The sequence below is a fragment of the Siniperca chuatsi genome, linkage group LG7, assembly GCF_020085105.1.
Source record: "Siniperca chuatsi isolate FFG_IHB_CAS linkage group LG7, ASM2008510v1, whole genome shotgun sequence".
NCBI lineage: Eukaryota > Metazoa > Chordata > Actinopteri > Centrarchiformes > Sinipercidae > Siniperca > Siniperca chuatsi.
In genome coordinates, this window is record NC_058048.1 from 9,439,867 (window position 1) to 9,462,168 (window position 22,302).

Sequence of the window (22,302 nt, forward strand, 5' to 3'; positions counted from 1 at the left end):
TTTTGAGCGCTCTCTTTTGAATGTTAATGATCAGTGGGTATCTGCCTAACTCTGCGCTACATGCATTTGTTGGTGTTTTTCTGTGTTTGTGTAAAATGTATCTGCAGAATTCTGCATGTAACGATTCTGTTGTATGTTTGTCCCAACGGGTATAGCTATGATGGCTGAGTGGACCCCACACTGCACTACCATCCAGTGCAATGGGCTGGATGACACTATCAAATATTTTAAGCCAAATCTTAATTGGAATTTGGAAATTATAAAATTTTCTCTTAATTAGAGCTCTTTGATCTTTGTCTTTTAGTGCCTTCACTGCAATGTTGAAACTCCCTTATGCTGTTATGCTTATACCAAGTTAGGTATAACTCATACTGTGTTCAATGATATGATTATTAATGGAAAACTGGTATTTGTTCTCCTGACATCTGGGGCATTTTTGAAAAACAATAAACATTAGTTTTCTTCATATTTACTGCCAGGGCCTAGTTCTGACAGTACTTTTCTACTATGTCCAGCTGTTGCTGTAGTCCTTGTTCAGTATGAGACAGAAGAACAAGGTCATCAGCATAAAACAGAGATTTCACCTCTCTATCTAGGAGGGGGAGGCCAGAAGCAGCGCACTGATCCAACTGTACAGCAAGTTCTTTTATATACACATTAAAGTCCTGATGAACACCTCTTCTCTGGGTGAAGAATTCAGTTTGCTTGTCTCCAATTTTAACAGCACACCTATTTTCCAAATAAATTGATTTAACCAGATCGTACATTTTGCCCCATACCAAATTCTGTGTGTGTGTGTGCATGCGAGAGAAAGGAAGAAGAAAATGTACTGTGTGAAAATGCAAGTTTAGTGTACCTTACCTACCTGTGACGTAAAGATGTCTTTTAGCTAGGCTAATTAACTTAGCCCTGACCTGCATGACATGGAAGCACCATGGCAACGGTAGCCAAGGCAACACATTGAAAAAAATAGTTAGCTAACATGATCAGAATTACACAGTTGATATCAAAGGGCTACATGTAGGCCTAGCCTAGCGCACATATTTGCCAAAACAAACAGTGAAACCATAACTAAAGCCTTAAACTGCATTTAAAGCATTTTGTTTTGTAAAGTATAGAGAGGAAGTGCTCTTATTTTGTACGCTGGCGGACTTGACGGTGGTGAAGCGAGGCGAAGGCAGGCAGGACTTTCTGTGATGGGAACAGACGAGTGTGTCCCAGTGTTCCCACCTCCTGACAGTTTATTGTGGCGGGGCAGACACGCAGAGGGATCAGCGGGGCTCATGTGGACCAGCAGACAGACGAACCAGAGGGACACAGGAGCGCTGCGGGGGTCCGGAAAATGGGAGCGGCGAAGTGAAAAGCGGCCGAAAAGCGGACTGTCTGGATGGAAGGCACCAAAGTAAGTTACTCGGGACGCAGGCTAACGGAAAAAAAGTAATTAGAGTTGGACAGTTTTTATTCTTCTAACGTTACTCCTCTTCTGTGTGTGTGGTAAACCTTCGTCTGTCAGCAGTGTAGTGTCGGACACAGAAAGGCAGCAGACCAGCGGACCTCTGTGGTCAGATCAGATTTCACGTTTTTTGCCTCCGCGCTTAAGAAACCGCCCCTGGACTGCACTGACCGGGCTCCTGTGTGTTGATACCGCAAATTATTCAGACAGGGAAACAAACTTGATGCGCTCAGAAGTGACGTGTGGAGCTGTGATTGAAATGGGCGGGGTTTGACATCGAAGGTATATTTATTAACGGTAGGCAACTTAAAGATACACGTGATCATTGCTTTGGGTAGCGTATTTCATCCGAAAAGGCTGCAGTGGCGTCCTCAGCTCTCCGTAGTTTGCCACGTACGGCTGCAAGAAATTTGATCTGCAGAGGTGCCCGTGCAGTGAGTGTATACCCGCCTCCTATGTTAACTTTCCGGGGCATGGCAGTGGTTCACTGTGGTTAGGCTTTGCAGAGAGAGCAATGGCACAGTTGGTCAGACTTTTATGATATAGGAGGGGAAAAATCAGCCTGCAGTACTGGCGTATAAGCCAATAAGAAGAGCTCAATAAGGGTTTGTTAGGATAGGTGCTGGGTGTATAATAGAAACCTCGTGGAAGAAGTGTTTTACTAAGTAAAAGTAGCAATAAAAGTACTCTGTAACAAGTAAAATGTTATTTATCAAAATTACTTAGGAAAAGGTATGTAAGGATCAACAGCAAAATGTACTTAGGTTTCAAAGGTAATATATCATTATGTTTTATATCATTGGATTGTTATTACTGATGGATTACTATCTAAGCAGCATTTTCATGCTGTAGCTAGTGAAAGTTAACTACTTCACATACTGTTGGGTAGTGTAATCTATAACAATGCATCATATTTTATAAACTGATCATAGGTTTTTTTTATGTAAGATCTCAATCCACATAAAAACAACTAGTAACTAAAGCTGTCAGACAAATGTAGTGGATTAAAAAGAACAATTTTCCCCTCTGAAATGTAGTGGAGTAGAAGTATAAAGTAGTAGTAGTAGTAGTACCTTTTCTCCTCCTCTGTTAAGTTAGACTAATATTTATCAACTTCAGCATTTTGTAGTCAGATGGTAGGAACATCTACAAAGTCAAAGGCCTATCAAAATGTTCATGCACCTTTTGCAAAAGATCAGCCTCCAGTGAAGTTAAACCTATTCCATCAGACTGTCTCATTGACAAAAGTGGTAATTATATTCAGGCCATGCAGTTAGCTACACCTCCAGTGAATCTTTCATCACTTTTTGTCTGAAATATTGTCTCTTCTAGGTTTGCTAAAATGTACTTTAATGAATTTGATCAGTCTCCTTGCTTGCGAATTGATTTATTCATCATAACTGTAGGCGTCCCATTGCTGCCTAATTGTTTTAAAACACTTAAGTACCATCAATTTAATTTAAACTCACTGCCTCCTTCTCCTCAGTGTCATGCATTAATTTGGCTTAAAAGGATTAGTGTGGCATCCATCTTCTAATTACACAGTTTTCAGCCTTCAACTTGAAGATTAAATTGGGAAAGAGCGGTCTCATTGACAAGAAGAATACATCAGAACAGTCGAAAGTACTGAACAAATTGAGGGCTTGACACAGATGCAAATAAATGTGTTAAATGGGAGAACAAAGTAGATATTATATTATGTATGTTCACTTTGTCTTCTGGTTTAAATGTGCAGTTTCTTACTTTTTTTGCATGCATTTTGATAAAGAAAAGCCAGCTGAAAAAAATCTTTAGATAAGTATATTGCTTGCAGGCAATAACAGTGGTGCTTTTATGTATCAGCTTTTGACACATTAAATCATTGTGTTTACACTGATAACACACTATGGTAATTGGATTAAAACAGTAACAGAGTTTGGCAAAAGTCTGCATGTAGTTGCGAGGAGATAAGTTATAGTTTTGTAAAATTCGTGCCATGAAAAGTAATCACTGCTCTATATGTTAGCGGTGGGAAGGCAAATAAATAAATAAACAGGATAAAAAGGTGTGAAAGGACCTCTGAAAGTGAGAAGGTGTTGGGGCGTGATTTCACAGGCCTTTGCCAATTGTCCACTCAGTGGGTTCACAGCGCTAACTGCCTTCGCCTTTGGGTAATTACAGTAGTTAGCATGTGTCTGATTTGATGGCAGCGCCAGCGGCAGTTCACTGTTAGCTGAGATTTATTGGTGAGAGGTTGAGAGGAACACCTGGTGCAGAAAGTTCACAATCCTCGCTGAAGCAACAGGAGGAAAGGAGGAGGGGTGGATAAATGTGGCCACAAAACCACTCAGAGGTGACGAGCTGCTGAAGGACCAGTGTGGTAGACGTAAAAAAACATGTGAGCACTGGGTTTTACTGGCAGTTTCCCTTGTTTAGTCTGCATATGACTTCTCTGTGGTTTCCCAGCAAGGCAGATCTCTTTGAGGCCTGTCATAACCTGTAATTGCAGAGAAGAGGGGGCGGAGAAGGACCTTATTATCATTTTTGAATGACAGCTAATGATGTAATATATACTCAGAAAAGTTTGGCAGTTGCTATAGAAACTGTAAGTGTAAAGTTAAAGACAACAGCTTTAAAATAGAGAGAATTCATTCATCAAGTTTCCCCTCTGTCCCTTCATGTCATGGGTGGACTATTTAGCTTCCGAAGAGCTCAACCAGAAAACATCTTGTTAAATTTTGTCCAGTGAGTGAAAGATTTGTAATAAAAACCCGCCCACTCCTGTTTGGTCAAAACCTGCAGCTGGAGGCCTTCACTCAGAACACACACACATATTCATGAAAACACCTTCAGATACTTGCCATTTGTACGTAACTGAACTCCAACAAAGTTTACAAAAACTTCTCTGCTTCTCTGTTGCATTTAATCTGTGCTTTTCAGTAGCTTTTAATTCGTTTTTTGATTGTTTTCTTTATGTAAAGCGTCCCACGAGCAACCAGTACTTCAGGGGTCAAAACAAAAGAAACACTGCACGGAGGTGAACAGCTCTAAGTAGACTTTGAGCCATCGTAATCAGCCTGCATATGTTGACCCACTAGTACTATGCAGCCATGTAACCTCATCCTCTTACATAAGCCATGATAAATAACCTTAACCCCTGTTAGATATACCTGATATCAGCCATAACCTTACTCTCCCATTCCTTTAAATTTTGAGCATTTTGGGTGAATTTTGAACAAGAGTGCTCACAGTAATGTCCTGTTTATTGCATTGTCATTCAGGAGCAAATGCCTTCAAGAATATAAGAACAAAACAAGCGAGACCACTACAGTCCTTTATAGGGTTGTGCCAAGTGACAGCCTGATCAATAATTGCAGTTTGGTGTCTCACCCCCAATCGAGATTTACTTTTTTAGGCTGTAATTGAATTTAATTTAATGCTGTAAAACTCTGGGTTGTATCACGCGCTCTGCTGTGTCTTGCCCAAGGCACTTGACCATGACTGTTCATTTCTACCTGTTACACAACTCTTAACCTCTGTCCAATTCTCATACTTATATGAGTGACTGCGTATGTTTGTGTGTGTGTTAAACTGGGCGAGCTCTATTCAGCTCTCGACATTTACACATGAGGGATACACATAGAGGCAGTCACAGCTACAGTTGAAAAGAGGTATGATAGGTTCTTCTCAGATTTTAAATAGTGAATAGTGAATATATATATATATATATATATATATATACTGTATTTTATTCACTTCGTTTTTTGTTTTTAATTAATCTTATATTTAACATTATTGATCCATATTTTTTTAATGTGCAGGCTCTGTTTCCTTCTGTTTCTTATTTTTTCATTTTGAAGCTTTCCCTTCTGCTATTATTTCAGATGCAGTGCTATTATAGTATTAGACCATATGGCAGTGTGATTTTCAGAATGAGAAGTTTCTGTTTCTGAATTTGTTATTTTTGTCTTAATGCACTGAGGCGCAGAGGATTTGCTCAGAAAGTGGGCACATTTCATTTTTCCTAATTTTAAGATGGAACAGATATATTTTAAGAGTCTTGATTCCCGATACAACGTGCATACTCATTCTAGTGAGTAAACTAAGAAAGTCCAACTGAACTCTTTGATCAAAGAAATTAGGTCACACCCGTTGGGAAGCCAGGAGGGAGGGAAATTGGGGCTACTCAAGTTGCGCAAATAAAAGCTTTAAGTCTTTTCACAAAGCTTAACAAATACCTTGAAGATGGTTTTTGGCCAGGGACAGCTTCTCTAATTTCTGAAATCTTTGTTCTGTGAACTAGTTTGGACAGTGTGTGATCTGATCTGGTGACTGAGGCTGTGCATTTTTCTCAGACGGTGATTGTAGCTTGAAAGCTGATTTGAACATTGAACATCAATGGAAGTGGCATGTTAACAAAGTTTCAAATAACAATTTTATTGAATTTGTTCTCTCTCCAGAGCATAATGGCACTCCTCCTGTGGCTTGGCCTGTCGCTGCTGGTCTCTGTCCAGTCCAGCGCCGTCAACAACTGCCACCCTGGTTGCCGCTGTGAGGTGGAAAGCTTTGGCCTGTTCGACAGCTTCAGCCTGACCAGGGTGGACTGCCGAGGGTTGGGACCCAGCACAACCGTGCCCATCCCCATCCCACTGGACACTGCCCACCTGGACCTATCCTCCAACGCCATGGGCCCGCTCAGTGACACCATGTTAGCTGGTCCAGGCTACACCACCCTTGTTAGCTTGGACCTAAGCAGCAACCATATAACAGAGGTCAGTGGTTGGAGGAACTCAAGTATAGACCTTTTGTTCTAAAATGAGGCTATGTTAGCTAACTTTAGATAGATATTGTGTAACCAACTTTACTGAGCGTCACTAAAGTCCCTTTTACACTGGACAAAAAACACCAACCGCTAACACCCACTAACATCTGGCTTTTGTCTTCACTGTGAAAGGATACAATCGACATTCACTCCTGGGTCAAATGCCTTTCAGTAGTCACGGGTATTTACCGGCTCCAGCTCTGATCGGCAGTGATGTAAACATGACACCCGGGTTGACATGCTAATTTTCGCCCCTTTACTGGTGTGATTCTTTTGTCTGTTTCTATCTGCGGACGTCTATAAACGTCTCATCCATATGTTTATGTAGTATTAGCATCCTTGGCTATCAGTCCGTCAGCTGTGACTTTCAGAGCACACAAACACTGTAAACACACCTGTCACCTGTCAGCACGGTGCTGTTAACCAAAAACATCGCGGCCACACCTTATTTTTATAGTCTATTAGGGCTACACACAGAAACCACCGTAACATTGTCACTGGCATCCATGCTGCTTTATGCTGTTTGTGATCATGTGACATCAGAAAAAAACAGAAAAGACAAGCTCGTCCACTGGCAATTTGAAAGGAGTCAATCGCCTATTTCTAGTGGGTTTGCCCACATTTAAAAAACCTGCATATATGCGCTAATTTTGGTGTAAAAAAGGTATGTTGTGTCTTTATTGTTTTGGTTCACTCTCACTGCTCTCATTTACAGCATTTAGCTGTAGCACGCAGCTGTTTTCAGCGAAAAAAAAGTTGTAAAACACCACTCAATAGAACTCCCCGGCACCAAATGGCAGACAGACAAAGCTAGCAGCTCCATAGTGGAGGACTTAGCAGCTAAAGAGCCAGATATTTCCCTCCGGAGTTGGTAGAGACCAAAGCAGAGCAAAAAGAGAGTGAATATTGGACTGCTAATGTTGCTCCTTAACTGCTGAAGGTGTAAAGAGGAAATTGTTGGCTAAAAAGTTCGCCACAGCATTTTAAAGATAAACATTTCAATGGTTTTATGATGAAAATGAATACATTAGACCATAGCTACACTCTTGTAAATGTTCCATTCCTATGAGTGCAGGACGAGTCAAGTTTTCTAAGAGCAGAAAAGTGAGGGATTCTTATACATAAATACTCAAAAATGCTTTTTTAAAACCTTTTTGACTTATACCAAGAGATTTATGTCAAGTCTCATTGTATATTTTTATTTCACTGTATCTTCAAATCGGAAACTATTACCTTGCCATTGCTTAACTCTTAAAATATCTTTTTCTCTTTGTTCACCTCTTCCTTGCCTTCACATTTTTTCAGGTAAGCCCCAATGCCTTGTCCAAGCTGCGTTACCTGGAGACTCTGGATCTGAGCCACAACAACCTGGAGAGCCTCTCCCCGAGCTGTTTCTCTGGCCTCCCTCTGGCTGAAGTTGACCTCAGCCACAACAGCTTCCAAGAGTTCGACATGGATGTGTTCATTACTAAAGTTAATGGTGAACCTGTTAGCGTAGATCTGTCCCATAACCAGCTTGTGTCAGTCTCCACGACTTTGCATGGACGAGTATTACACATTCAAAGCTTAAATCTGTCAGCAAACCGACTGTTGAGCATACCGAGGCTGGCAGGACTTCCGCTGAGGTACCTCAATCTGGATGGTAACCCCATCACCTGCATCAAGGAGGGGGCTTTTGCTCAGCTGAAAGATCTTGTTTATTTATCAATCAGTGGCCTCCCTGAGCTTCAGGAAATTGAGCCGGACAGCTTCAACGGCCTCCAGAGCCTGCAAGTTCTGGATCTCTCAAACAACCCCCAGCTCAAGACTCTGAGCCCTGCAGTTTTTAGTGGACTCGACTCCCTGCAAGAGCTGAATTTGTCTGGCTCTGGTGTGGCGTCCTTGCCAAATAACATGCTGACCCATCTGCCCAGTATTAAGAGTATTACACTGGGACAAAGCATCCACTGCTGGAGGACCCAGAAACAGGGACAGTTTCACCGGCAGCTGGGTCAGTTCCAACACAACGAGGTGCTGAACTGTAATGTGGGGGGCATTGTGTTGTGAGACTGTGCCTGTGGAAATGGACCTCTCCTTAAGGGGCCAGTTCACTCCATCAATGCTTGTCAGATGGTCAAATAGCTTCTGTTTCTGACCATTTCTGTAATGATCTGACATTCACACCCACTTTACTCCGTTTTTTCATTCCTGACACAACTATATCTGTAACTTTTCACGTGAACAATCGAGTGTAACACCAAAACGATATTGCATCTTCTCCCTTCTGTGACGGCCGGCTTTTCGCTCTGCCTTCGAGTGTAGCCGTTTGGAACAACTATAAACACATTTGATTTCTGATGTGGTCGGACAACATGTTATACCTTGTTTTGATATAACTAGAGTATACCCCGGCCCTTACAATCCTGATGACAGAGTTGTGCCTTATCTGCTTTGATATGCAAAACACTTTTTGTCTCAGTTACCTCTGTTCCAAGGTGAAACTTTAGAATACGTTTTAATGGTTTAATGTAGCCTTCATGAACTCTTGACACAAATATCATTAATGCTGTACCTTTTTGAAACACAATGGCAAAATGTACAGCCTTTTATATAGCACAGAACAATTTCTTTTTCATCTTAACATGTAGTCTAAACTGGTAGAGAACCTTTCATCAATCCAAAACTTTAAGTAATGTTCTTATGTTATGTATTTCATTTAAAGTGAAGAGTTATTTGCACAGTCGCTGTATTTTTTAATGATGCACATGGCCAAAATGTCATCCAGTGTAATACAAAACCTTCTATGCATTGCTCATAATATCCACACTGAAGAATATTTTAAGACTGTTGACCACTTTTTATTTGACTTTGAATGTGATCCTTTATTGAAATGATTAAAGGGATAGTTCGACATTTTGGGAAATGCACTTATTAGCTTTCTAGCCGAGAGTTAGATAAGAAGATTGATACCACTCTCATATCTGTTCATTCTATATGAAGCTACAGCCAGCAGGCGGTTAGCTTAGCTTAGCACAAAGACTGGAAACAGCTAGCCTGGGTCTAATTAACACTTATCTGGTTTGTTTAATCCGTACAAAAACCAAAATGTAAAACAATGGTTGTGGTTGTATGGGGTACTATTTCTTGGCCGTGCAGTGACTCCCACGAGTCTTGTCGTTGTCCCAATACAACCACAACCTGTTGTTTTTACACTTTGGTTTTTGTACACATAAAAGAAATGAGATATAACCTGTTAATTTGGTGGATTTTGTTACCTTTAGACAGAACCAGCCTATCTGTTTCCCCCTGTTTCCAGACTTAATGCTAAACTAGACTAACCGCCTGCTGGCTGTAGCTTATTATTTACCATACAGACATTAGAGTGGTATCAACCTTAGCAAGAAAGCTAATGTGGGTATTTCCCAAAAATGTCGAACTGTACAATCCAAGAACCAGAACTTTTATTTAGCACGGTCTGGTTGGGAAGCTTAAAGTGAAGTCGTGTTACACACACTGTAACTAAACCTAGTTGAGTGTAAAGATATTTTCTTGTTACACCCACAAAATGACCATTTCATTACTTGAATTTGCTTCTATGAATAGTAGCCCAAATCTGACAACTTGTCCATTTGTATTTGGACAATATTCCTTCATAATGACACTAAGTTTGGTGTACAGCCATTGCAAATTAGGTGCATGCAGCCTTTGACATGGTGCTCACCGATGTGTGTTTTGTTTGTTTTGATGACACCGGAGTAAACAAGCCTTGACCATGTTCTCCGGGAGTTTATTTTGACCTGCTGTCAAATCAGTCTCCAGGTGAGCAAGGCAGTTGTTTCAAAACAAATTTGACCAATGAAGTATGACAACTCTCACATGTTTGGTAATGAAGCGATGCCAGTTTCTGTCGATGTTTAAACGCTAAGCCGCACTGTGCTGTCATGTGTAACCTTACTTTTGCATTCCTGTGGTATTTCTGTGGGCCTAAGAAGACGATCAGCCTCAAGACTGCATATTAGGGTTTTTGAATGTCATCAATCTGTAAAGGCTTGGGGCCTTAAGTGTTTTGGTTTTAAAGGAAATCCACCTTTTCAGTTGGTTAATTGAAAGTCAGATGAGCCCAGTCTTGGTGTAGAAGTTTATATTTGTATGTATGTAACTATATTGTATATAACTTTATATATATGAATCCTATGTGTAATAAATTGACTATTCTCACAGTTTTAGTTTTGCTTTTATTCGTTTTCTGTATGACGTAAAAATGGGTGTATCAGTGATGGAGCATAAACAGACATTAAAAACAAAACCACAAACGAAAGAGAGGGAAAGATTGTGTCAGTGTCGACACTGTATTTAACATTTTGTGTGAGATCCTGTTTTTCAAAGCAGTGTGTGATTTGTTTCTATGCACAGGACTGACTCAACAGGGTGTGTCTCTACAGGACAAGAGGAAAGCTTAGATCTCAGTGGTTTACCCTCACAGCAGTTTCTTCACTTTTTACAACTCAGTAACATGTTGTGCATTGAGCTTTTTTGCTTTATTTACTTGAAAGTGTCTGAATACACAGACACATAAACACACTTGTGGTCTTGAATGGTCCATAAAAACACTAAAGTGGGCAGACATGCCAGGGTTTGGCTGAATACCTACACTCGGATGGTAACCTGCCAAGGACGTGACTGGGAAGGAGACGGGTAGAGAAAGGAGAAAGAGGGGGAGAGAGCCGGGGTTTCAGTCATGGCAGCTTACAGATCTTGTGTGTGTGTCTGGCAATGAGTGTTTGTCCTGTGAACATTCACATTATACTTACAGAGTAAGGCTGACTAAACCAAGGTTTTTTTCACAGATTGCATCATGGCTGTACGTGCTTGAGAATATAGAGGATCTTTGGTAGCTCTTTTAACAAGCCAGCGTCCCTCCAGTTGTCTTGTATTGGAGTCTGTTTATGCCTGTGTGTGTGTGTGAGTGAAGGTGACTGTGGGTAAGAGGCTGCCTGAGAAACCTCAGTGGATTGACCCCATTGCAGAAAACACTTCCAGATGATTGTGCTTTTTTGTCCATCTCCTGAAGCGCTGGCATGTTGTGACCTAAGGAACCAACCATCCATCAGAAACTGTCGCGGCTGCATTCAGTTGCTCCGAGATAAACAGTCACTACTGCACTGAGAAATTGCGTAGACATTTGGGGAATGCAACAGAACAACAATTCAGGTTACAGATCAAAGATTTTTTTCACTTTGGTCCCACTATTGTAGTTCTCTATGTCTGAACATAAAGTCCAGTGTGCATTATTATTGTTTGAAGTGAAATAATGTGTTGAAAAATGTCAGAATTTCAGTGGACAACAACTTAATCATAAAACTACACTGAACGAAGATCAGGTCACATGTCTATTTACAGTTCAGCTTGCTCCTAACAATGTCCCTCTGTCCAGTCTGGGACATGCACAGATGTGTTAAGAAGCAGCAAAAATGTGTTGACATGCAATCTCTGTGATACATTATAGACTAGCTGGCTCGTCTACTGCTCTGTTCAGAGAAAACAAGAAGTTTCTCTCAGAGATGGAATCAATAGTAACCTTAACAGACGTGTTGACACAAACCCTGCTGAACTCACAAAGAAGTGCAGTGACATGTAATTGGAATATGGTTGCCTAACTGTTGACACTACTGTGACAGAAAGCTCATTTCCCATAAAAGTAAAGTATCAGATGTGTTCAAATACATCCACAGAACACTAACAATGTTGAAACTTTGTGTTTTATCTCCTCATGACATCTGGTTTTTACGGTTTGAAGTAATGTCATTACACAAATGCAGTGCCTTCTCTAAATAACCATCAGTCAGGGGAAGCGGGGCAGTAATCAGGAGAACAAGAGACCTTTTTCAGGTGGATAAAGATGAATCTGGGTCAACAGAGACCATGACCGTGTTTTCACTCAGCCGATGTCTGAAAAGAAACAATATTTGCAGGTATATCGTATGTGCACACGTTTGTGGTGTAATCGCTAACAAACAAACAGCAGTTCACATTCATGCAAGTTTGAACAAGATTTATTTCTTCCCTCAGCTTTTACTGAATAAAAAGGGTCTTTATCTACCTTCTCTTCTCGTCCTTAGTTTGTTTTCCAAATCACACCAACAGCGGAAAGAGGATTTTAAACATCATAATTAATTTTATTTTTTGAAAACAACTCAATTTAGGCATGCTGTTTGCATTATGGTGGTGTGGGACATGTGAGTGAAGAAATCAGAAGGTAATCACTCGCCTCTCTGCAGCGGTCTGGCTCTGAGATGTAATTATATCGAAGCAGATGGAAGCTTTGAACTGTGCATAATTTATTCAGGCAAGCAGAACCAGGGTGTCTTTATTAAGTGCTCCGGTCTTGCTTGAACAACTATCAAACAAATGTAATTTGACCTTCCCGATAAATTCTCTGGAGGATCAAGCTATCCAAGCAACTAATTCACTTTGCTTCAACAATGAGCCCACACTGCTCCGACCACTGCAAGGTTTTACTTTTCATTCCTGCAGGAGGCTGTGAAACCCAAGAATGTTTTTTAGAAGCAAGTTTCTAAAGCTTTTGTTTAGAATGTTAAAGTTAACATTTGTTTATTAACTAGAAAATAACCTGTTTATGCATTTCCAGGGACGTTGAAGCAGATTTGAAGTTTTTCATTCGATGACAGCGACGTTGACGTATTGATGCTCCAAATGCCCTCTGGCTTGTCGTGCTGCCGTGACAATAGACACCAAGGCACTGTGTCAGCGTGCTGCAGCTCAGCACAGAGGTTTTGTTTTTCAGACAAACAAAAGATCAGCTCGACTTGTCACTGGCCACAAAGATTTGCTTGTTTTTCTAAGAGCCACTAAAGCTGCATGACATTATTATGCATTCAACAAATCCTAAAGACTTAAACAATTAAATGCAACATATTCATTTAGATTTGACACCATATTGTTTTAGTTTGATCCTTGACATTTGCACATGATTGAATTTGACATCCCTATAAATAGAAATTTGATGCCACATTGTAGGTTAAGGCAGTAGTTCCCAACCTAGGGGTCGAGGTCGGGATCTCCCAAGTGGTCGCAAGATGATTAAAAGCCTAGGAAAGCAGAAAAAGAATGAATTTCTGCTAAACAAAAAGGTTTTCTGTGCTTCTAAGATTAAATGAAAATAGGTTAAGAAATAACTATCTCTTTGTCACAACCCAAAGACTGCAACCTGTGTGACAATGGGTCGCAAGTAAACACTGCCTTGCTTTAAGTGATTGTGATTGATTGGGACCCACCGATTTCTAAAAATACTGCTGTGGTTTAAAACACCTCACAGAAAATTAGCAGAAGAATAAACATCCCTTCAGATTTGACCCATACATTACTGTTTCAGGTTATCTGCTTTGTATCTAACGCGTGGGACATGAGGTATGTGTGAGAAAAACATGACTTTGCTTGTCAAGGAACAAATTCTGGATCGTGTTACTCTCACTGGCAAAACTGCCCTATTTTCATTTTGGCTTAGCCTAAACTGTGTTTTTGTACACAGAGTAAAAAACGGAGCATCTTCACACAAAATGATAGTTGGAAATGGGAACACCCTGTGGGCTACTGACAAAATCAGTTAGTTATTCTGCAGTTATTTTAACATCTTCCTTGACACAATTTAATTGAATTTTTAAAGCATTCCAGTTGCAACCACGGGGTCTGTTGACCAACTACTTCTATTCCACACTTTTGTATATTAGGTTTAGGGAAAGAAAAACCCAACATAAAATACATTATTCATGTTTATAAAATATAGAGACTTTAGTGTTCTCAACAACGACCTTGCCCATGCTTCTTTGCAAAATACCAATATTGGTTTTAATCTTGTGCAATGTAAGTTGCAGCTTTTCTTTAACATTACATTAGCTAATCCTAAAAGCCTGCCGCAAGGTCGGCTGTCGCACCAAAGAGATAAACTCTTTTACTGAATTTTTTACAACACAGCCGTTTCTGCCCCTGGGTCATGTCTGGTCAGATTTACCTACTTATGGGTCAACACAGACCACAGTCTGACTTTCTCCACATTCCCGTGTCTACACAGGAGGAAGAAACACAGACTTCTCCTTTCCAGTGAAGCACTGGCTTCATATTTAAGGAAAAGGAAGAATAACCACAGGCAGACAAGACAAGAAGGCCGACAGTACACAGAAGACAACAGAAAACATAGTGCGACATAAGCTGAACAGATACACACATAATATTTGCCACTGTCAACGCTAAGCACACTTTAAAAGCCACGTTCATCAGCACTTTTAAAATTAAGTTGAACAAGACCCTATGTGTCCTGAGGACTTTGGCCCTAGCTGACCTGCAATCTGACAAGCATGTTGTAAAATGTGTAGTTTGTCAGGGAACATAAAGTGTATAGAGAACAAAAACATCCTGATCCACCACTTAAATGTGCAGTTAGGTTAAAAATAGGTTCTGAATTTCTTTCTTAATGACATTTCATAAGTTCCCCAAACCTTGTCGCTTGCTCACACTCACAGAATAATCAGCTCAGTGTAGGAGCAGCAGGAGTCTTGCATCACCCTTCTTGTATTGGTGGTCGGGAGGGAGTTTCCCAGAGGAAAAGGGATACATCCTGAGACTGCTGCCTTCTCTGTCATTCTCCTCCATCTGGTTTCCATCAGGAGCTGCTGGGCTGGATTGTGTAAAGGTTTTCTCAAAAGATACCACCTTTTTTTTTTTTTACTTCCATTGCTATTTTTCATTGACCTTTTCAACTGTCTCTATGCTTGCTATTAACTCCAAAGTGCTATAGTGCTTAAACGGAGGCGAATAAATAAGCAATGTCAGTGGTTAAAATAACATCAAAATAAAACAAAATGGAAAAATAAGAGGTGAATGAAAGCATTATGGTTAATTTTCTAGCTTCACGGAGCTCATTCCAGTTTAGACACACTGATGGCCAAGACTCAAGACAAGGTGGGTGTGGCACCCACCTTGTCTTGAGTCTTGGCTCCAGGATCGAAATCTTCTGCTCACAGGGCAGTGGATGCTCTGTAATGTAGCTAAACACTGACCTGGCTGTACTTGAAACATCAGTAAACCCAGCATCACTTCACGACCTAACTTGTAACCAATGGAGAGACATTCAAATTCAGAGTTTATGATATTTCATTTCGCTCCAGTTCAAATCCTCACTGCTGCATTTTTAATGAGTTGAAAGAGTTGGATATGATAATGACTTTTGACTGGGGCAGGAATGGGGAGAGATGCCCAACTGTGACTGGAATGAGATAAAAAAAGAGGAGACTTACACAACCTCTAAATCCACACGGGCTAAAAGTGAGTTAATCTTTGATGTTTCTCAGTTGCACTGCTCTGCAAAAGCCTTAAGTCAAGTCAATACCAAAAGTTACTCAATTTCTGGAAACCACGAAAGCGGAGCGAAAGCACGGAGCGAAAGCACGGAGCGAAAGCATGTCAGTTGTAAATATTTAGAGACAAAAGACTGTCTTGTTCACTTTCCCAGAGGAGTGAAAACACATCCAAGTATAGGAGACAAAGTGATCCTCTCACTGAAATAAACATTTATTAGAGAAAGCTTTAAATGTTACACCCACAACACATGAACTCTTAAGTGGCAAGCTAAAGGGATAGCATCATTTCTGACACATGCGAATGACATGATAATCTTAATTTAATTTAAAAAAGGCTAATGCAGAAGGCATATTACCTTCAGATAAACCATCTGTGTTTTTTTTATAAACTGAAGCTTAGACTTTCAAAGCCAACATCAGTGATGAACACACAAGCTTTGTGAACAGGTGACGCAGCCTACTGCTTCGCTGCACTGTAATTACATCCACATGATTGGGCCTGTGGATTATGCTGCTTGGCTCAAGATACACTGTTTCCTAAACTTGAGCTAGAGATTCGTTACTGCCCTTTCAAACCCGGACTGCTCACAATACACAAATTCTTAATTTTCATAAAACATCTCACAAATTCCTAAACTTTCTCTCCAGATAACTGGCTTTAGCTTGTTATAGTATGCTGGAGGATGGAGATACTATGTGAAATGGCCCTTTATTAATATGATTACGGACGGATGAAGACACTTGGTTGTGTAGAGACCTGACACCTAACAGAGGTATAGTGTAATGGTGCTGCATATATCTTTTCTATATCTCACATAACCTGTACCAGAACTGTGGGGACTCTGGTCAAAACAGAACCTTTATGCACCCAAACTGTGGATAGGAGTGCTCTCTAGTGGAAAAGATAGGGAAGTACATGTACGTGACCCAGAGTTTCTTGGCAGTATACGCAGTTGCCGTACTTATGCTACTGTACATTGAGTGTCTCACTGAGTCGATGTATATGTAACATTTAGTGAATGATTTTTGCAAAGCTATGAATGAAACTCTTGTGTGAGGAATTTGTTGAATATTGATGCAATAAATAAATAATCACACCTCCGATTCTTGCGAATCTATAACATCATGTCATTTTCATACCATTATAAGCCAATAACCCCCCTGCAAGGTTACATCATCTGATAGTTTACATGAGGGCTCCAGGAAACATTCCAAATGTTTAATAGATGATTATGAATAAAACTAATGCCAAAATCAAGTCTTCAGTCTGACTGAAGTTTCTTATTTACAGCCAGTGAGTTATATGCAACCATGCAGCCTTTAAGTGGCAGCAAGAGTCCAGCTGCTTTAAGATAATTTGGCCCATCTGACTTCCCACACAATCAAATAACTCTTAACAAAGTATCATGAGGTTTGAGTTAAAACACGGTAGTGCAAAAGATGCTGTAAGGAGCATTGTCCTGATCAAAGACCACACTGATTGCCTTAGTTTATTTATGTTTTGTTTAATAAATCATTTACCAAAAGTTTTTGAAAATACTGACAAGAAAATTCACATACGTCAAAATATGTCACTAAAATGACATTTGGTAAAAGCAGTATTTTAAGAGATCTGATTTTTCATGTCAAGTGTTAAACCTCATCTTTGGCATACCCAATATGCAAAAAATATTCTATTTGTGCAGAGTAAGGTCTGCAATGTTGAGGGTAATACTTGTATGTTGGAACTCTCTCAAAATGTCACTCAATGGGACAACATTACTTCATGTTCAACTCTTCAACTCCAAGATCATGATTCTAGCTTTAATTTCTCTGCTTTTATTATAATTCACAAACCTTACAAAAATCTGAGGACAAATACAGAATATATTAATGCTAAGCTCTTTGTTAAAATATTAAAGTTAATGAAACAAATAGTCAAATAATGAGCCCTCAAACCACCCAAGCGTACTGTTAGTGACAAGAAACTTAACCTACTAAGGATCTCGCTGACCAATCATGTAGTACAAATATAGAGATGTAAATAAATAGCAATAATCTAAGGACGTGTATTTCTGATGAATTTTCCAGCATTCTGTGTCTGATAAATGATATGACCTACAGGTGTCCAGCACGAGTAAAAATCATCTTTTTTTTCTTTACTTGACAAAAACCTATTTAACTCTAACAGGTCAACTCTATCATGCATGTCTCCATTTCCCTGTTCATTCAATGAACTGCATCTTCCTATGTCTCATTTTTAATATGTATGCGTGTAGTTTGTTTATTGCGCAGATGTGTTGTGTGCCATGCAGACACATATATTTTCAAGCCATTGCTGACATTTGCGGACCACCTCATCAGCAGTTGAGAAGGGAGTTGGTCGTCAGGATGCGAATGACCTTCCTCGTGCGGTGTAACTGTATTCGTACTGTATGTTTTCATGGAAGAAATACAAGTTTCCTGAAAGAAAGCAGAGTGGGATAACAGTTTTAGTTGTAGTGCTAGATGAAAATTACTTTTGTGTACTATACTGAAAATGTGATATTTGAGGCTTCATAATACCATAGTGATAAGCAGCAGCGTCGACCTCGTCACCCATCCCAGGAAAATCTTCCTCAAAGGATCGTGGGTAGCCACTGTCCATGGTGCCTGTTGCTTCATCATAGCTGTGGGTGACAAATAACAGGAAATACAAAATACAGATTTACATGTGGCAAGAATGACACACTCAGTTTGGACCTCCAAGAATATTGTTCTGTGCAGATTTAAGGACTTAAACTTTAGGATATCTGAGACATGTAATACTCATCATCACATACCTCCAATAGTCCTCATCAGTGAATAGTAGAGTTTTCCCTGTGTCTCCGATGTGCACAGCCGCATCTATTTTCCTTACTTTCTTGGGAAGTCCAAGTTTGTGTATGTACTTTGGGTAACCATCCACAATGTCATATCCATTCAAAGCCCACATTCGGATCCCTGTTGAAACACAGAGCAGAGTTTTGCTCCATACATACTGTATCTAGTATCTAAGAAATAATGAAAAAAACATAATATCAATAAATAAGTATGTATAACCCACCACTAAATATGATGACTTGATCCTTCTCTGAGTTCTCGTATGCTGCGTCCACCTTGTTGGGGATGGAGGGCCACGTGGACTTGATCAGTGTCTGCTCAGGCTCCGGCATCTGAGGATGGAGACGCCAGTAGAATCTGCAACAAAGTGAGGCATGTTTATGAAATATAGCGGAATAAACTGATCTACAATATGCAAATCTCAATACAATACATGGTGAATAATGGTGAGTTTGAGTCACAGAATCGTCAACTCTTCCCACCCTCTAGTGGTTGTAGGTTATCGGTCCAGTCCATGATGATCAAGATCTAGAGTTTATATATAACCATCTTTGTACCTGCCATCATGGTTCTTACTGTACCTGTCTTTGAAGATGAAGGTTTCCCCTCTGAGCTCTGTGACAGCATCAAAACTCAACGTGGGGTCACATTTGTTTGGCGCGTCAGGCTTCGGCTTCACTTTTCTTGGGTTCGGGTTTGGGCCTGTGATTGAACATCTGGCTTTATTGCACTGTTCGCATGATATTTCCATGTAAAAATAAGACCGCTATAAAAAGCATGGTCTCTATTATGATTTGACTTGTGAATTTAAGTTTCTAATCAATTTTAAATCTAAACACAGATCATGTATTTTCCCACCGTAGAGAGCTTGAATGCCTTCAATGTCATCTTCAGACAGCGGGTAGCCTGTAGTGTACGAGTAGATGGGGTACATCAGGGCGCCCGGGTCTGAGGAATGGGACATACCGAGGGCGTGGCCCAACTCATGGGCTGCCACTATAAACAGGTTGTAAGCTGTAGAGAAAAGATGCTCAGTCAAATATATTGTTCAGATAGGCCTCCCTTGTTTATAATCATTAGGATTCAGTTTAGTGACTTACGTTTTGGGCATAACTCTTACCTGATGAATCTTTGGTCCAGTGTTCATCCTCATCAAAGTGAGTGTCTCCTCCGATGCCTTGGCCGGGAGGGTAGGCATGAGCCAGCAATCCATCAGGCCCGTCAAAAGGGTTAAAGTCTCCATGCTCTACAGAATAAAGGACAGAGATTTTTTAAAATATGTTGAGCAGAATGTGCACTGTTATAATGTCTATTCTTTAGAGCCAAGCAGCTGTAGTGTAGAAAAACTAACATCATGTATTTTTGTGTATGTATTCAGAGGATATACTCTATACGGTGCATCAGAATGAATGCTTACTGTACCTTTTGTTCCAAAACTGATCATAATGTCGGCGTTTCCCTTGTACAGCTTCTTAAAGGTCAGTGGGGTGACATCAGACCAAATGTTCAGCGCTTTGCGGATGGCTCTGTTTACATCATTCTTGTTCAGATCTGGCGTATAATTCACTATCCTGAAACATCAGGAGATAGAAGACAAGGAAAATTTGTGAATAAACTGGTGTAGTTCAACACCACCATTTACATTTTGTTCACAAATATCACTTTAATGCATACCTGAATGTGACATTGTTATTTTGCCATTTGAGGTGTCGAGGGAAGTGGTTGTACTCTCCAATGTCTGGGACGCCACATCTGGCCTGTTTCATCAGCTCCAAAGTGTTGTCATCCAGATTCCCTGTCACCTTCAGAAACGGAAGAGGAGGAAACAAAATTATTATTTGTATACTGTATTGAATGTTGTCCTGTCTGTCCTACACTATGACCTCAACAAGGCAAGTTCCTAACAAAGGTTGTTGCAATGGCAATAAAAGTAATTCAACTCACCTCAATTCAACTTCTTTCCCACAAAAAAAGCTTTCAAAAAAAAAGCTCAAATCTAATATCCCATTAAAAGATCTTAAACACATGTCATAGTGCACCACCAATAATATGTTAAAGTTCCATATGCTGTCTCATTATTCTCATTTCTCTTTCATCTATGAATAAAACAAACTCAAACTAAGATATCAAATTCAAAAATATCCACAATAACAGCAATCCTCTGCTCATTTACAGTACCAGCAGGATTAATAACTACTTTCCAGATTTGGTCACCTTGAGTTTGAAGAATCTCTGCATCTCCTTGATCTTGGTCTCAAAGGCACCTGACAACCTCTGTCTACCTTGGAGACCAGCTGGAAGGTCATAGAACCGACGAAGGTACTTCTGTTTAATGAAAGAGAACAAAAGCTGAGTGACATTCATAATGGTTTGAAAAAATGGGCGCGTAGTAGTCTTTTTTCATTAACTATGACAAAAAAAGCCACTAGCAGCCAGACTAAATAATGCCTGAATTAAAGACCTCAGATCTTACCTCTGCTAAAAGCCAGTTGTCTTTGTTCTCAGACGGCAGAGGCAGAGCAAAGGAGTGAGCGACCAGCACCAGCAGCAGCAAAGCTATCATTGTTGTTGTCTCTGTGATGTCCTAACCAGTCATTGGGGTCAAGATGCTCTGCAGGGTATTTATAGTGTTTTGGGTCAAATTTTTTTCCCAAGGGTCCCAGTGATTCATGTAAAAGCACCTAGCCACTTCCTCCTTCGTCTGTTGAGAATGTGCTTGTGTCAGTAAAACTACAGCAACTGTGGTTTGAATGTAATCCTTTGAACCCATTTCCCATGTTGTCATGACTTAAGGAGTTTGCCAATCAATTCACTGAAAATGTCTATAAGGCAAAATTATGCTCTTTTCATGGTAGTTTTGTCCTTTTCTATTTGACAGATTTAGAAGAAAATACTTGGCAGAAAATACGTTCCTTTGATAAGGATGTCACATCATTAGTAATTATCTAACTAATGATGTACATCTTCCTCAGTTGAAAAAAAAAGAATATATAAATAAATAAATGGCTTACATTAAAAATAGGGACTCTTGGGAATTATTTCATGCTGCTGCTGGTCTCATGATAGTCATTCTGTGTCTTGTTATTTTAGGTGAAGACGTTTTAGGATATGTGACTAACAAACACACGTCAAAATAAAGAAAGAGATGACGAAAACATGAGATTTAAATGTAAAACATGTGATTTACATGTCCCTCATGATATTACATTTTGTGTGACTGTATTCAACATAATGTGAGCACTCTCATACTGAAAAAGCAAAGAGTTGCTTCTATGCAAACAAATGTGGCATGGGTTTGGTCATATTACAGTAATATGTAATTCAGAGTTATTAGGAAACAATAAAGCATAAATGACGTATGACATAATACGTAAATGATCCTAGTGTTCTCAATTGTGATGAATCGCAGATTTACTTGCAACAAAAACAATGAAAAATTCAGTTCTGAGTATTCTTATTACAGCACACAGTGTACAAACACAGATGCATAAAGAACACAAAGTACAAGATAAGAGAGCTATTTGATCATAAATAGAACATTTAAATTGCTGATATCTTTACTTTAGCCACGCTAGCAAACAAGTCACTCTTCTCTTTGGCATTGTAGTGGTGATGATGTTCAAAATTATGTTGTGTTGTTCCACAATATGGAAATTATAATGAAAAAATCTAACTGTACAGGTCCCTGGAGTCAAGGCAGGTAAGGACATGCTGCCTATTACTGCTTCTACTACATCAGTGTCTGTGTGAGACAACAAAGGTATGTAGTTACAGTGTGCTCCAGCCACAACAATGGAATTCCTTAACGTCTACATAGTAGAAAAAAAGGATGGTAAATGACCATTAGAATTGTA

At 39.8% G+C, this 22,302-nt stretch overlaps 2 protein-coding genes and 1 long non-coding RNA gene across 6 annotated transcripts; 1 reads left to right on the top strand and 2 right to left on the bottom strand.

Moving 5' to 3' along the window:
* The first annotated feature begins 917 nt into the window (after nucleotides 1–917).
* tsku (tsukushi small leucine rich proteoglycan homolog (Xenopus laevis)) lies at nucleotides 918–10,453 on the top strand. 4 transcript variants are annotated; one of them, XM_044201770.1, is made up of 3 exons: nucleotides 918–1,402; nucleotides 5,893–6,204; nucleotides 7,560–10,453. In XM_044201770.1, the coding sequence occupies exons 1-3, from the start codon at nucleotides 1,388–1,390 to the stop codon at nucleotides 8,298–8,300; spliced, it is 1,068 nt and encodes a 355-aa protein (XP_044057705.1). In that variant the 5' UTR covers nucleotides 918–1,387; the 3' UTR covers nucleotides 8,301–10,453. The 4 variants fall into 4 exon arrangements, with proteins under 4 accessions (XP_044057705.1, XP_044057708.1, XP_044057706.1 ...); XM_044201773.1 differs by lacking the exon at nucleotides 918–1,402 and adding an exon at nucleotides 1,731–1,750; XM_044201771.1 differs by lacking the exon at nucleotides 918–1,402 and adding an exon at nucleotides 1,752–1,887.
* On the bottom strand, nucleotides 10,216–14,910 carry LOC122878669. Its single transcript, XR_006378520.1, has 2 exons — nucleotides 14,769–14,910; nucleotides 10,216–13,342 (listed from the first exon to the last, which is right to left on the bottom strand). It is a non-coding gene; the product is annotated as an uncharacterized LOC122878669 (long non-coding RNA).
* Nucleotides 14,911–17,092: 2,182 nt separating this feature from the next.
* On the bottom strand, nucleotides 17,093–21,056 carry LOC122878670 (collagenase 3-like). Its single transcript, XM_044201774.1, is given in 12 exon segments — nucleotides 17,093–17,997; nucleotides 18,000–18,049; nucleotides 18,152–18,255; nucleotides 18,409–18,568; nucleotides 18,672–18,805; nucleotides 19,030–19,150; nucleotides 19,307–19,462; nucleotides 19,569–19,694; nucleotides 19,871–20,019; nucleotides 20,123–20,250; nucleotides 20,663–20,773; nucleotides 20,922–21,056. Coding segments are annotated over 12 exon segments (1,380 nt in total). The 5' UTR covers nucleotides 21,012–21,056; the 3' UTR covers nucleotides 17,093–17,946.
* Nucleotides 21,057–22,302: the final 1,246 nt, after the last annotated feature.